General features: G+C 55.1%; 1 protein-coding gene across 1 annotated transcript; it reads right to left on the minus strand.

Annotated features, from left to right (window-relative positions):
• Positions 1-2,663: 2,663 nt before the first annotated feature.
• Positions 2,664-9,725, minus strand: LOC142068427 (maestro heat-like repeat family member 5). The gene is made up of 8 exons (XM_075117604.1): positions 9,708-9,725; positions 8,185-8,256; positions 7,124-7,279; positions 6,759-6,881; positions 6,268-6,370; positions 5,678-5,752; positions 4,693-4,846; positions 2,664-3,411 (listed from the first exon to the last, which is right to left on the minus strand). The coding sequence occupies exons 1-7, from the start codon at positions 9,723-9,725 to the stop codon at positions 4,734-4,736; spliced, it is 660 nt and encodes a 219-aa protein (XP_074973705.1). The 3' UTR covers positions 2,664-3,411; positions 4,693-4,733.
• Positions 9,726-12,616: the final 2,891 nt, after the last annotated feature.

Genomic DNA, 12,616 nt, shown 5'->3' on the forward strand with positions numbered 1-12,616 from the left:
TTTGAAAAAAGGAGAAAAACACCCCAAAATCTTTAATACATTTCAGTTGGTATTCAATGTTTAACAGGGTGATCAATCATACCTAAAAAAATCACAATTAAAAAATTAATCATGATTAATTGCAGTTTTAATTTTTTTAATTGCGATTAATTTTTTTGAGTTAATTGCATGAGTTAATTGCGGTTCTCCCTGCCCCAGCCCAGAGCCTGCACCCCCACCCTCTTCCCAAACACCCTCTCCTGCACCCAAACTCCATCCTACACCCCCACCCCTTCCCCCAGCCCAGAGCCTGCAACCAAACTCCGTTCCAGAGCCTGCACCCCTCCACCCATCCTGCACCCCCACCCTGTGCCCCAGCCCGGAGCCTGCACCCAGCACCCAAAATCCATCCCAGAGCCTGCATCCCAGACTCCATCCTAGAGTGGTGAACAGGACAGATTACTAACTCATCACGGTGGGTTTCAGCCCCCTAGGATCACCTGTCAGGATTTTTCCTTCCTTTAAAGAGGGCAGAACCCAAACCCCATTCAGAAGATGCGGGGAATCTTACAGTAAAGTCTTCCCACATAGTCCCCTCTGTAATCCCATCTGTCAGAGCTTGCCTTAGCACACGAAAATAAGGCCACAGAGTGGTAACCACACAAACAAGACTTTATTTACGATGGGGGAAAGGACTAGGATAGGCTAGAGAAGGGGTGGAGTAACAAAACGTTAACTCTGGAAATGCTCCACTCTCACAAACAATTACACCCGCGAGGAAATGTTGATGTGCTTTCTACCTTCTCTTGCAGGGAGAGCGATGGACAGCTTCTGCTCTCTTGACATTGGACGTCAGGGACAGACTTCGATGATGGACACAGGACCGGGTGAGTAGACCTAACTAAAAACCCTCCCTATCCCTCTTTGCGTCGTCTCTGCCTGGATGTTAGACCCTATCTACGCGGATTCAATCCGTGCGTGGGAGTGTGCTTCCCAACCCAAATGAATATAGCCAATGGCAAAAGGTCACCAGATTCTTTTGCCAAGTCCAAGATGGCCACCTTATAGATAACACAAAACGTACATGCCTTTCTTCCCTTCTTTTACGAAAATTTGGCAGGGGCAAACACCATTTTACACACCCAGAGAATGCATTTGACCAATCAGGGGACGTTGCGGGGCAGGGTGACCCATCCAGAAGGGGCTTGTATCTCCCCTCTGAGAACTCCTCCCTCTGTCCTCTACAACTGAAGTGGACGTCAGCTCTGTAGGACCACCCCGAGAGGGGATTTGACCAAATAGGGGAAGTGCCATAGTGGAGTGAGCTGCCCGCAACAGGATCCTGTGGTCCCTAAAAAGTCCTCACACTGCCCTTTACCAATTGGCGAGGGTTTCTCTCCCACCTTAGGCCATCTCAGAAGGTAAACGTGTACCAATCCAGAACAGGTTTAGCCCGAAGGCCTAGGCCATGATTTCTGCAAAAGACATCCTTGGAACGAGACGGGCTCTTCCACGCAGTGTTGTGTTGCGACTTCCAGGAGGATGCTGCCAGCCACGCAAACATGGAGCTCCAGAGATCAGCGGCTTCTGGCCTAGACCTTCGGGCACTGCCTATTCTGATCGGTACGTTACCCTTCTGGGATGGCCTATGGGGTGTGTGAAACCCTGACCTATTAGTAGAGGACAGTGGGGGGATTTCATGGAGCAGTGATGGGCTCCTCTTGCGGGCAGGTCACCCCACCACTGCACTTACCCAATTTGGTGAAATCCCCTCTCTGGCTGGTCCTAAGGGGCTGAGGCTCACCCCAACTGGGAGGAGTTCTCGGAGGGGTCACGTGACCCACTTCCGGATGGGTCACTCTGCCCCAGAACTTTCCCCCATTGGTCAAATCCATTCCTGAGGCAGATGGATGGAGATAAAACACCCCCAGATTGGTAGAGGAGTGGCAGGAGCTCTTAGAGAGGTCACATGCTACTCCTTGCTTCTACTCATATTTGCATCCTGACCCCGAAAGTCTTATATCATGGTGTGGGTCTTATGGTGACAGATGGGCGATGCCTTAGGGGTAAAGGGGCGAGGTCCCATGGGTGAAACTAAATAACTGTCCTTAGATTCAGGGTGGTTTGGCCTTATGGCCAGAGCCAAAATGGCAGCCCTCCCACTCAGGGCTGTGTAGCCCAACGCCCAGAGTCCGTGCGGCCGCCCGCTCCGTCGGGGCTGTGTGGCCCAACGACCAGAGTCCGTGCGGCCGCCCGCTCCGTCGGGGCTGTGTGGCCCAACGACCAGAGTCCGTGCGGCCGCCCTCTCCGTCGGGGCTGTGTGGCCCAGCGACCAGAGTCCGTGCGGCCGCCCTCTCCGTCGGGGCTGTGTGGCCCAACGACCAGAGTCCGTGCGGCCGCCCGCTCCGTCGGGGCTGTGTGGCCCAACGACCAGAGTCCGTGCGGCCGTCCTCTCCGTCGCGGCTGTGTGGCCCAACGACCAGAGTCCGTGCGGCCATCCTCTCCGACCGGGGCTGTGTGGCCCAACGACCAGAGTCCGTGCGGCCGCCCTCTCATCTGGGGCTGTGTGGTCCAATGTCTAGAGTCCGTGCGGCTGTCCTCTCCATCCAGGGCTGTGTGGCCCAACGACCAGAGTCCGTGCTGCCGCCCTCTCCGTCGCGGCTGTGTGGCCCAACGACCAGAGTCCGTGCGGCCATCCTCTCCGACCGGGGCTGTGTGGCCCAACGACCAGAGTCCGTGCGGCTGTCCTCTCCGACTGGGGCTGTGTGGCCCAACGACCAGAGTCAACGGCTGTGCAGTCTAGTGGCACAATGGGGTCGTGGGCAGCCACCCGAGGATGAATGGCAGCCAGGGCAGGGGGACCCAGACTCTCCTTACTCTCCCTTGCCCTAGCCCAGGGCCTTGTCCGTGGCCAATGTGTTTGCCGTTGAGTCAGTGGGGATCCAACCAGAACATGCTGACGTCACTCAGCATGACAATGGCTTGTTCACCCAGGTTACTTCAGAGGAGAAGTCTCTCGGCCACGGGCTGGGGGTCTCTGGGCTCCCGGCGTGGGAAACTCCCAGACACTCCGATCTCCCTTGGACGTCTGCAGGCACCCGGGGGTGCGGCTGGGTCTCGGCGCCTCGGGGCTCTGCAGTCAGGGGCTTCAGCTGCTTCTGGACTGGTGCATCCTCCATTTTCGGCGCTCTGCCTAGCGTGAGCTGAGCTGCTCCCTTTCACACTGGTGCTCCAGTTGTAGAGTGTCCGGCAGGGCTGGGGAGGGGCTTGGCTTCCTCCGCCTAGACTGTGGGGTTACGTGGGGCTGGTACACCCCGGCACACGCTGCTCGGCCTCTTCTGTCTCCTCCTTCCCGTGCAACAGCTGCTTTGCCATCTCACAAGAGATGGGATCAGTGGTGGGCTCAGTTGGCTCCTGTTGGCCTCTAGATGTCTGGAAGAGGGAGAAAGGGCAGGAGCACAAATTAGAAAAACAAAACCTTCAAGCAGGGTGGTTTTCTACAGCACAAAACCACCCCACTTTGCTAATGTTCATTTGCAACTTCCCGGAGAGCTGGCATTTCTTAAAGAGAGCACCCAACCCCCCACAACCTCCGCTATCCTGGGGGCTGGCAATGGTGAAAGGGAGTCTGGGAGAATTTCTTCTCTCTCCGCCTGGCTCTGATGAGTGAGGGAACCACATGCGAGAAGCTGTGTGAATGTCGGGCTCTGTGCGGTGGGGTGAGATGTCCTACATGGTGCCCAAAGGTGGGGTTGTGCTGACTCTGCAGTGACTTCATTCCAGGGAGAGAGATGTCAGAGATCAGCTCCAGGGTGCTGCCCTGTAACAGTGGGTGGGAATGGGGCAGAAGTGGGGCAATGGTGCACTCAGGAAAGGAGCAGGGCTAAGAGGGGCCCGAGCTGCAGCCTCTAAAGCCCCTGTGTGCTGCGTTCCAGCCGGGCCGGCTCTGCCTGGCTGGGGTGGGGGCGAGGCGGCTCCACGCGCTGCTCTTCCTGCCCCCCCGCAGCCACGTCGCCGCGACCAGCACTGCACCGGAAACCTCTGTCCCGGGGGCTGCTCTTGCCTGCCGGGTCTGCCCTCCCCCCGCGCGTCCCCCAGCAGCTCCCATGGGCCGGGAATCGTTAATCCGGCCCTGGCCCTACTCCCCAGCCTGTTCCAATCCTGCTCTTGACTCCTGACTCCGGCTCCAACCCTTGGCTCCCCTCGGCTCGACCTCCACCACTCTGAGCACGCGGCCCCAGCGCCCCTGCTCCAACCACTGGGCCCAACCAGCCGTGCTTTGGCTTCTGACCCCAGCGATATGGAGGAGTCGTTCACCGCACTGCTTTCCATGTGTATGGCCCTGCCCTGGTCAGCGCTGGTTTTCATCTGCCATGGTGCTGCCCAGTCACATGGCTTGATTACATCCCTTTGAACTTCTTCAAAGTCTTCTCTAGGCTGATTAATCTGCACAATCTTGTGTCATCTGCCAATATCCACCTCGTTGTTCAGCCCCGGTTCCAAACATAAGAACATGAGAAAGGCCAGACTGGGTCAGAGCAAAGGTCCATCTAGCCCAGTATCCTGTCTTCCGACAGTGGCCACTGCCAGGTGCCCCAGAGGGAGTGAACAGACAGGAATCATCCAGTGCTCTATGCCCTCTCACCCATTCCTAGCTGCTGGCAAACAGAGGCTAGGGACAGCAAAAAGTTGATCAGCGTCTGGTGTACGTACCATAGCAGGACAAAGAGCTCTTCTGTGTCGGTCCCGGTTCCCTAGTCAAATGCACAACCCGACACGAGATTTACAAGCTTCTGCAACCATTTATAATGTCTGTTGAGGATGTACCACGTGGTCCTGTCAGATTTCAAAGGCACTTCCTGAAAAGCTGAAACCAAGAGGAAACGGGTTGAAAAGCCTCTGGTGCTGATGTGCCTGGTGCCTAGGAAATCTCCACTCCCGATGGCCATGGCCCCCTGCTATTAGCTCCCCAAGAGTCTAAGGGCACAAGAACAACAACTCCGCTCCTCCCAAAATAGCCCTGCACAGAGAGGAGACCCCATTCTTGTCACTTCCCCCTCCGCCGGCCTACACCCGTACACACACCCCTACACACAGACGGTTGGGGGCACTTGTTCTTTCGATGGAACAGGAAAGTGACAGCCGCAGCGACATTAAACCATCCAACATTTAAGCCGAGATCCACAAAGGGATTTAGGCTCCTAATGTCTACTGAAATCTTTTGTGGCCCTGTGCCTTCATTCCTCAAGAGGTCACAGGGAGAAGTGTTTCCCATGTGCCCTCATGGGATTTCCTATGAGCTGATAAACAATCTCGGAGGGAATCTCCCTGGCCTGCAATCACTCCAGTACAGGGAGGGCAGGTGATGAGGATAATTGTCATCATCATCATCATCCTTAATAACAACAGCTCTTTTCAATTCTGTCAGGCCTTCCATTACAGACTTTCAGACCTTTATGAAGACACTTTCCCCACACAGCTTTAAGGTTACGTCTATGCTAGGAGCTAGAGATGGAATTCCCCTGCTCCCATACACATATTGTGGTAGCTCGATGACGCTCGCATGAACATCCTTCTTCCTTAAACGCTGTCCTTAGACAGAGAGGGACCTGTGTCCACATTCAAACCTGTGTTCGGGCCCTGTGCTGCACCCCTGTACTTCCCACACAGGCACAAACACACAGAGGTATTTCCTTACCTTCATACAGGCGGGAGATGCCATCTTCATTCACTGTTTCAGACAACAAATCACAGTAATGGTGGATAGTATTTCCTAGACATACAATGAATACAATGGATCTCATTACTTTTCAAATCCTTCGCTGAAAACTGCTGAAGATGCAGCCATTTCCCCAAGACAGCCCTTCGGAAAATTAAATACATTCCTTACATCTGTTCACAAAGCAGATTCGATAAAGCATCAGATGCCCAGCAGTTACTGAGAAGCTGATTTCTAAAGGAGACTGAATTCACATCAAACCAGCATGATGTGAATTCAATCTCCCCTAGGCGCAGCCAAAGAGCTGTTGTGGACAGGGGAAGTTGGTGCAGTCAATACAGCTAAGTTGCTCCCTTCATCTTGGAATACATGTTAATTCTCTCTCTCTCTCTCTCTCTCTCTCTCTCTCTCTCTCTCTCTCTCTCTTTCTCTCTCTTACACACACACACACACACACACACACACCCCGTTTTAGGATTCTGGTGCTGTCGGAGGGAACAGAGCAGCTGTCTAGAAAAGGGCCTTGAAGGAAACATTTAAAAAAGCTGAAGTGAATTTGCTCTGCTTACCAATGAACAAGGCTGCAGAGTGTCGTATTGTTGTCTGTGAGCTTTCCAGGTAGTCTAGGGCCTGGAACAGGAATTTGGGGATGTGGCTCTTGTTGTTCTGCATCTGGAAAGAAAGAAGGAAGAAATGCACAATATACAAATGACATGTTCTCCCCACAGCGAATAGTCCAGGAAAGCCAAAGCATATAGCCAGGCCATGGCAACCGCCAATACGAACCCATACACCAGAGCAGCACCTCTCTGAAGTCACTGTTGTGTTCTCCAGAACCTCCGCTTTCATTTGAAAAGACAAAAGTTTGGAGGTCTGACAGTTGTGGAGGAAAATGTCAACAATGTGAACGGATTGTAACTCCTGCAGAAATGAACCAGCAGAGAGCCTGGAATAGCGTCTTGCAACCCGACCGAAGCGGATGGGTCCTCAGGCTGTGGGGTTAGAAAGGTCTCTCTCAAGTCCCCATTCACCCCTCTCAAGGCACAAGGAATTCACCTACCAGGCACTTCCCGACACTCTTCAAGAGCTGTGAGGAGCCATCCCAGGCCATGCTGCGGAACAGCCTCTTCAAATGAGCCCAGCCGAGAAACACTGCGCAGCGGAAGAGCGTCAGTTTACATCGCTGCAAGAGAAGGGGAGACCAAGAGGGTTCTCACTGAGAGAGGGATAGTGTGGGGGACACTGGACCTTCTCCACCCCTTGTGCTGTGTGCTGTGAGGATGGATGAGGCACGAGGCTCCAGCAGGGAGTGAAGCAGGGAGGAGAAGATTCTGCTTGGGCAAGGGGCTCTGGCGATGACTGGAGTGGGGGCCCCAGGGGATTCTGGCTCTTTGCTCTGAAGGAAATTATGTCCGTGGCACTTACCAGTGTCACACTCTCCTCCTGGTCTGCAAGATGCAGCAGCAGCGGGAGCAAGCAGTGGATGATTTCCTGCTGCACGAGGGCTTTGTCCGGGTCCTGCACCCTGCTCACCACGTTGCCAAGCAGTGAAATGGCAGCTGAGCGCACACTGCCCCTCTCCTGGCAATGACACACAGGGGGTGGGGACACCCGGTTAAAGCTAGGCAGTATCAGAGCAGAACGCGACAGAGTCATAATCCGCCCGCTGCTCCGGTTCCCCCGTGTGAACTGACTTGGGTGGGGGGAGCAGGGCGGACACCAGGCCAGCGCCATAGACATCTTGTGCAGGGCCTGAGACCCTGTGCAGGACAGCGCAGCCCCAGGGTGTCCCAGAGGCAGTTTCTGTCTGGAGAGCCCAGAATCCCAGAACCCGAGAAGATTTGGGGAGAGGGAGAGAAGTCTGCTGGAGACTGGTCTGGGGAAGGGGAGAAGCCGCTGCTGGAGCCTTGCAGGGATTCGCTGCTACAAAACACAGCATTTCTTTTGCACTTCGGTGCCCCCGAGAGCCAGGCCATTCCCGACCCACCTCTTTCCTGCTGAGAATCTCCACCTCTTTGGGGGCCTGTGTTCTTCAGACAGCTGGTCATCTGCCCAGGGCCAGGCCCCCTCTCCCCCAGGCCAGGCTGCAGCAGGGGCTGGGAGCATGGCGCTGAGACTGAGCTTTGGCGAGAAGAGCTCTGACAGGGAGGTGGCTCAGCAGGAGATTCCCCACCCATGGCAGGGGCGCTCCTTGGAGGCTCCATGGCAGGCTTGAGGGGCGGGAGCCAAGGAGATGGGGAGAGAGAGACAAGGGCATCAGAGACAGGTGGAGGGGGGGAACGGGCTTCTCCTGGGGTTCCAAGCCTTATGTCATCAATGAAGGGGCGAAGGCTGACTGCAATGTCCTGGGAGATGGAGCCAAGCCCCTCCCTCTTGAGGAGGTAGATGATGTCTCCAGCTTTCTGCATGGCCTCCTTGACACACGCTCCATCCCGGTCACAAAACCTGGCCACGGTTCCTGGCAGCTGGGCCTGTAACCATCTCACCTGCAGGAATGAAGAAGGCAACTCATTACTTTCCGGGCTGACAGCCTGGAGCACATGCTGGACCACTCCCGCCTAGGAGAAACCACGGATGGCAGAGCCCCCCAACGGGGCAGAAAGTCGTTCTCCTGTCACTCTGTGCCAGCTGCTCACTGTAACCTTTGTCGTTGCTCACCCCACCTCCCCCATTGCATCCCATCTGCAATCAGGGCTCCGCTCATGGGAGCAGGGAGCACGTCATGCCTTGATTTGCTCAGGAAAGCACCTCCACCATTTGATGGCTGTGTGTTAAACAACAAGGTTTATGTGGGGATCTGGCTCTCGTTTCCGAGCTATTTGAGAGACATCGGCTTCCTTGGTCCCCTGGGCAATCCACGCCTCTTACCTTTTCTGGCTGGAACACAATACTGCCAAGGCCTCGCAGACTGAGCTTACATATGACGGGATTTGTGTCCTTGGTCCATTCCATGAGCTGCGCCCGGAGCTCTGATTTTGTCAGCACTGTGTCAATGGAAGGACTCTGGAGAAACTGCAAAGAGCCAAATCAACATCAGGTTGAGGAACAGAGGTCTTCCTGGGGGGTCTCTTCCCTGGACAGTCGTCTTTACCAAAGGGCCGCTTACTCCCACCCAAAGTCTCTGGTGCGTAGGGAGCCAGTTGCTGCTGTTTCAGTTGGTTCATTCCCAAAAGTTGGACTCATGCACAGCTCACAAATCAACCCCCAGGGAAAGGGGTGTCACGGAGTCCCTGGGCGATGCTCTGGAACTGCTCCCCATGAAGCCAGTCAGGACTCTGGGGCAGTCGCCTTTCTGTGAGCAGCCTGTCTTCAGGACACGCAGCTCACACAGCTTCCACCTTCCTGGGTCTGACCTCGGAGCATTCAGCATCCTCTGCCCCTCCGTGCGCTTCCCACAGCGAGTCCGCTCAGGCGGGGCTCCTGGGGAAGCCAGAGGGTCCTGCACCCCAACTTCGCAGTCAGACGTGACTCTCAGCCAGCCAGTAAAACAGAAGGTTTATTAGACGACAGGAACATGGTCTAAAACAGAGCTTGCAGGTGCAGAGAACGGGACCCCTCAGCTGGGTCCATTTTGGGGGGCAGTGAGCCAGACAACCACGTCTGCACTTCACTCCATGTCCCAGCCAGCCCCAAACTGAAAACTCCCTCCAGCCCCTCCTCCTCTGGCTTTGTTCCTTTCCCGGGCCAGGTGGTCACCTGATTCCTTTGTTCTCCAACCCTTCAGCTCTCACCTTGCAGGGGGGAAGGGCCCAGGCCATCAGTTGCCAGGAAACAGGGTGTTGGCCATTCTCTGTGTCCAGACTCCTGCACACACCTGCCCTCTAGGGCTCTGCAATGATCATACACCCTTACTCCACCCCCTAGATACTTAAGAACTGCCTAGGGGAAACTGAGGCACCCCCACACTATTCAGAGGAAACATTAAGAACAGTCCCACTTCGTCACAAGCTTACTGGCCTGAGCTGCTCTCCAGAAAGCCCCCTTGTGCCTATCAACTAATGTATCTCACCTCAATACAGAAAGCCATGGCAATTGTTCTCTGCTCCTCCTCCCTCTCACTCTGGACGATGGTGATTGCCTCTCTGAAAACTGCAGGGAGCTGAGGGTTCTCACACTCGATCATGGCTCTGGAACATGGAACAGAAAGTCCCTTGTGATTTTCAAGGGGGAGAGAGAGTTCCTCTCCAGTTGCTGGGCTGAGCTGGCAGCCTGGAACAGAGGAATATTTCACACGGAAATCCCATTCCCAAGAGAGACCCAGTGAGGAGGAAACTTTGGGCTCCTACCTTGCAATCAGGCCAACACCCTGTGAGTAGTAATATCGGGAGGCTATCGTGTCCCAACCCTGCTGAAACTGGATGATGGCAAATTCCTTCCAGTAGCCGGGCATGGAGAAAAGAGTCTTCACAGCCTCCACTGACGTGCTAAAGAGAAAAAAATACCAGTCTCAGGCAACGAGATCAGCCCCAGGCATGGCAAATCTGCACAAGCCCTGGGAAATACAGCATGGTCAGCAGTAGCTAGCCTCCCCGAGGATAGATCCAGTGTGATATCATGGTGCTTCCCTGCCCAATGGGCCCTGTCTACACTGCAGTTTCGTTGAGTTTCTAACCAATTAGTGACACTGTAGCTTCTTAAGATGATTGGTGTCATCACTCCCTATAGCTGAATACTTGACTCTTTACTGTGACAGGTAACAGGACTCAAGCGGGCATGTGGGGTCGGGTCCTTAGTTGGTGTAAGCGAGCAAAGCGATGTCAGTTTACACCACCTGAGGTGTCTTCCGGCGCTCTGGTTTTCCCGTGTAGATGGAAGCCCCTCACTGTGCCCACAGAACCAGATGAACGGGTCCCTCTTCCTCCTGCCTGCCTGTGAGGCTGAGATCCTGCAGGGCCTGGCCCCATGTGCTGCCGGTGTGGTTCTGTCCGCGTTCGGGGACGGAGGCCCACAGATTTGCTCAGCAGGCACTGATGAAAGCACTGACCCTTTGGCGGGTGGCACAGGTGGATGGATGCACAAACATGACTGCTGCCTGAGTGTGTGGGGAAAGCAGCTGGCCTGTGGACGGCGTCAGATGAGCGAGTGTGACTCACAAGAACACACGGCTCTCAACCCTTTTCCCTCAAGAGAGACCTGCACCCAACTGAGCCTGGGCCAACGACAGCACCCGAACCACCGATGGCCATGAACGGACCCCAGGTGTTTAGCAGAACAAATCTGTTCTTCCTTTTCCTTTCAGTCATTACCTTAGGGGGCTGAGGCAGCTGGATCCCTCCTCGGGGCTGGATGTCTTGCTGGCCATGTAGGTCCCTGGCAAGTGCAGATCCATCACATACTGCACTTGCCTAACGCAGAGGATGAGCAGCTGGGGATACATTTCCAGGATGGCTTCTCGGTATCCCCATAGGAAAAGGACCTCATAAATGGTCTTCATTGCCTGAAGGGGGGAAAGAATTTCACTCAACTATCCCAATCTGCCCCCTGCCCCCATTGCCATTTGCGACTGTCCTTTTGTCATGTCTCATTTCCTCTCCAGTGTGTTACAAAAGAGGATTGGCTCCTGAGAGGGGAGGAGACATTTGGAAGCTCCTGAACCTTCCCCCATTGCTGGAACGGAAGCAGGATGGAACCCTATGGAAAGATCAGAAGAGTCTGGGTGACGTTATTCCCCGTTATTTCTCTTAATGGTGCAGACCCTGCGCTTTGGCTTTCCAGCTGTGACTGGACGGGCTGAACCATCCTGAGGAGATGCGTTCTCATAGGCCCAGTGTTTCTGGCCCAGTCAAACGTACTGGACATCTCAAGATCCCATGCTGGGAAGATTTCTAGTCACAGTTTACAAAGCCAGAAACCTGGATACTTCCAAGAGACACCCAAACTGCACCTGCTCACTAAAGGGCCATCTAAAGCAGAAGACGACGGAGCCAGGGTGCCAGCAGAGAAACCACTTAAGATCTGTAACTTTTACCTGGGGGAAACTTTATTTACACCTCTTTGGTTTGATTGGAGGTGGCCAGGACACACGAAGGTCTGGTCTACACGACAGAGTTAGGTCAACACAAGGCCACTCACCCAGCATCACCCTAACGATGGAATTTCCTTCCCATTGGCAGAACTGCCCCTGGGGGCCAAGTTCATAATCCACGTCCACAAGGGGCAGAGAGTCCAAGTCAATGCAGTTCGGTCGATGCAGTGTCGGCATGGACACCGCGTCGTTTACGTCAACTGACCCTCAGGAGCCTCCCCGCAATGCCCCACCCTGACCGAGGAATCGCGACAAGCGCTTCTGGTGAGGACGTGCGCTGCTGGCACCAGGGCTGGCTCCAGCATTTTGGCGGCCCCAAGCGGAGAAGGGAAAGAAAAGAAAAACCCGATTGAGCTGCCCCCGAAGTGGCGCTGAAGAGGAAGAGAGGGAATGAAGGACCCGCTGCCGAATTACCGCCGAAGACCCGGACGTGCCGCCCCAACTTTCTATTGGCTGCCCCAGGCCCCTGCTTCCTTTGCTGGCCCCCGGAGCCGGCCCTGGCTGACACAAGCAGCAAAGTGCAGCCCCACCCAAGGGATGGGCTTGCTGTGGCGGCTGTGAGCCGAGGGAGGTTAGGTCAGCTGAGCTGTGTAGTGGAGCTGTGGCCTGAAGCTCAGAAGGGGTGAAGCTCACACACAGACACACACACACACAAAGATGCACCATCCTCCCTGCCGTGGTGGGTTCACAAAGTGACATCTCAAATCTCACTTACAGCCAGGGACACATAGCCACTCTTCTCCTCCCGGCGTCTCTGCTGGAGCTTGTCCAGCAGCTGCCGCAGCACTTCCCTGGTGAGCTGGGGTTCTTCACCCAAGGCCTTCCACAGCTCAAGGGCACATCTGCAGAGTCAGAAATAGAAGTCAGACCTTCCCTGCCTGGCCACCTCTCGC

Source organism: Caretta caretta, chromosome 11 (assembly GCF_965140235.1).
Source record: "Caretta caretta isolate rCarCar2 chromosome 11, rCarCar1.hap1, whole genome shotgun sequence".
Lineage (NCBI taxonomy): Eukaryota > Metazoa > Chordata > Testudines > Cheloniidae > Caretta > Caretta caretta.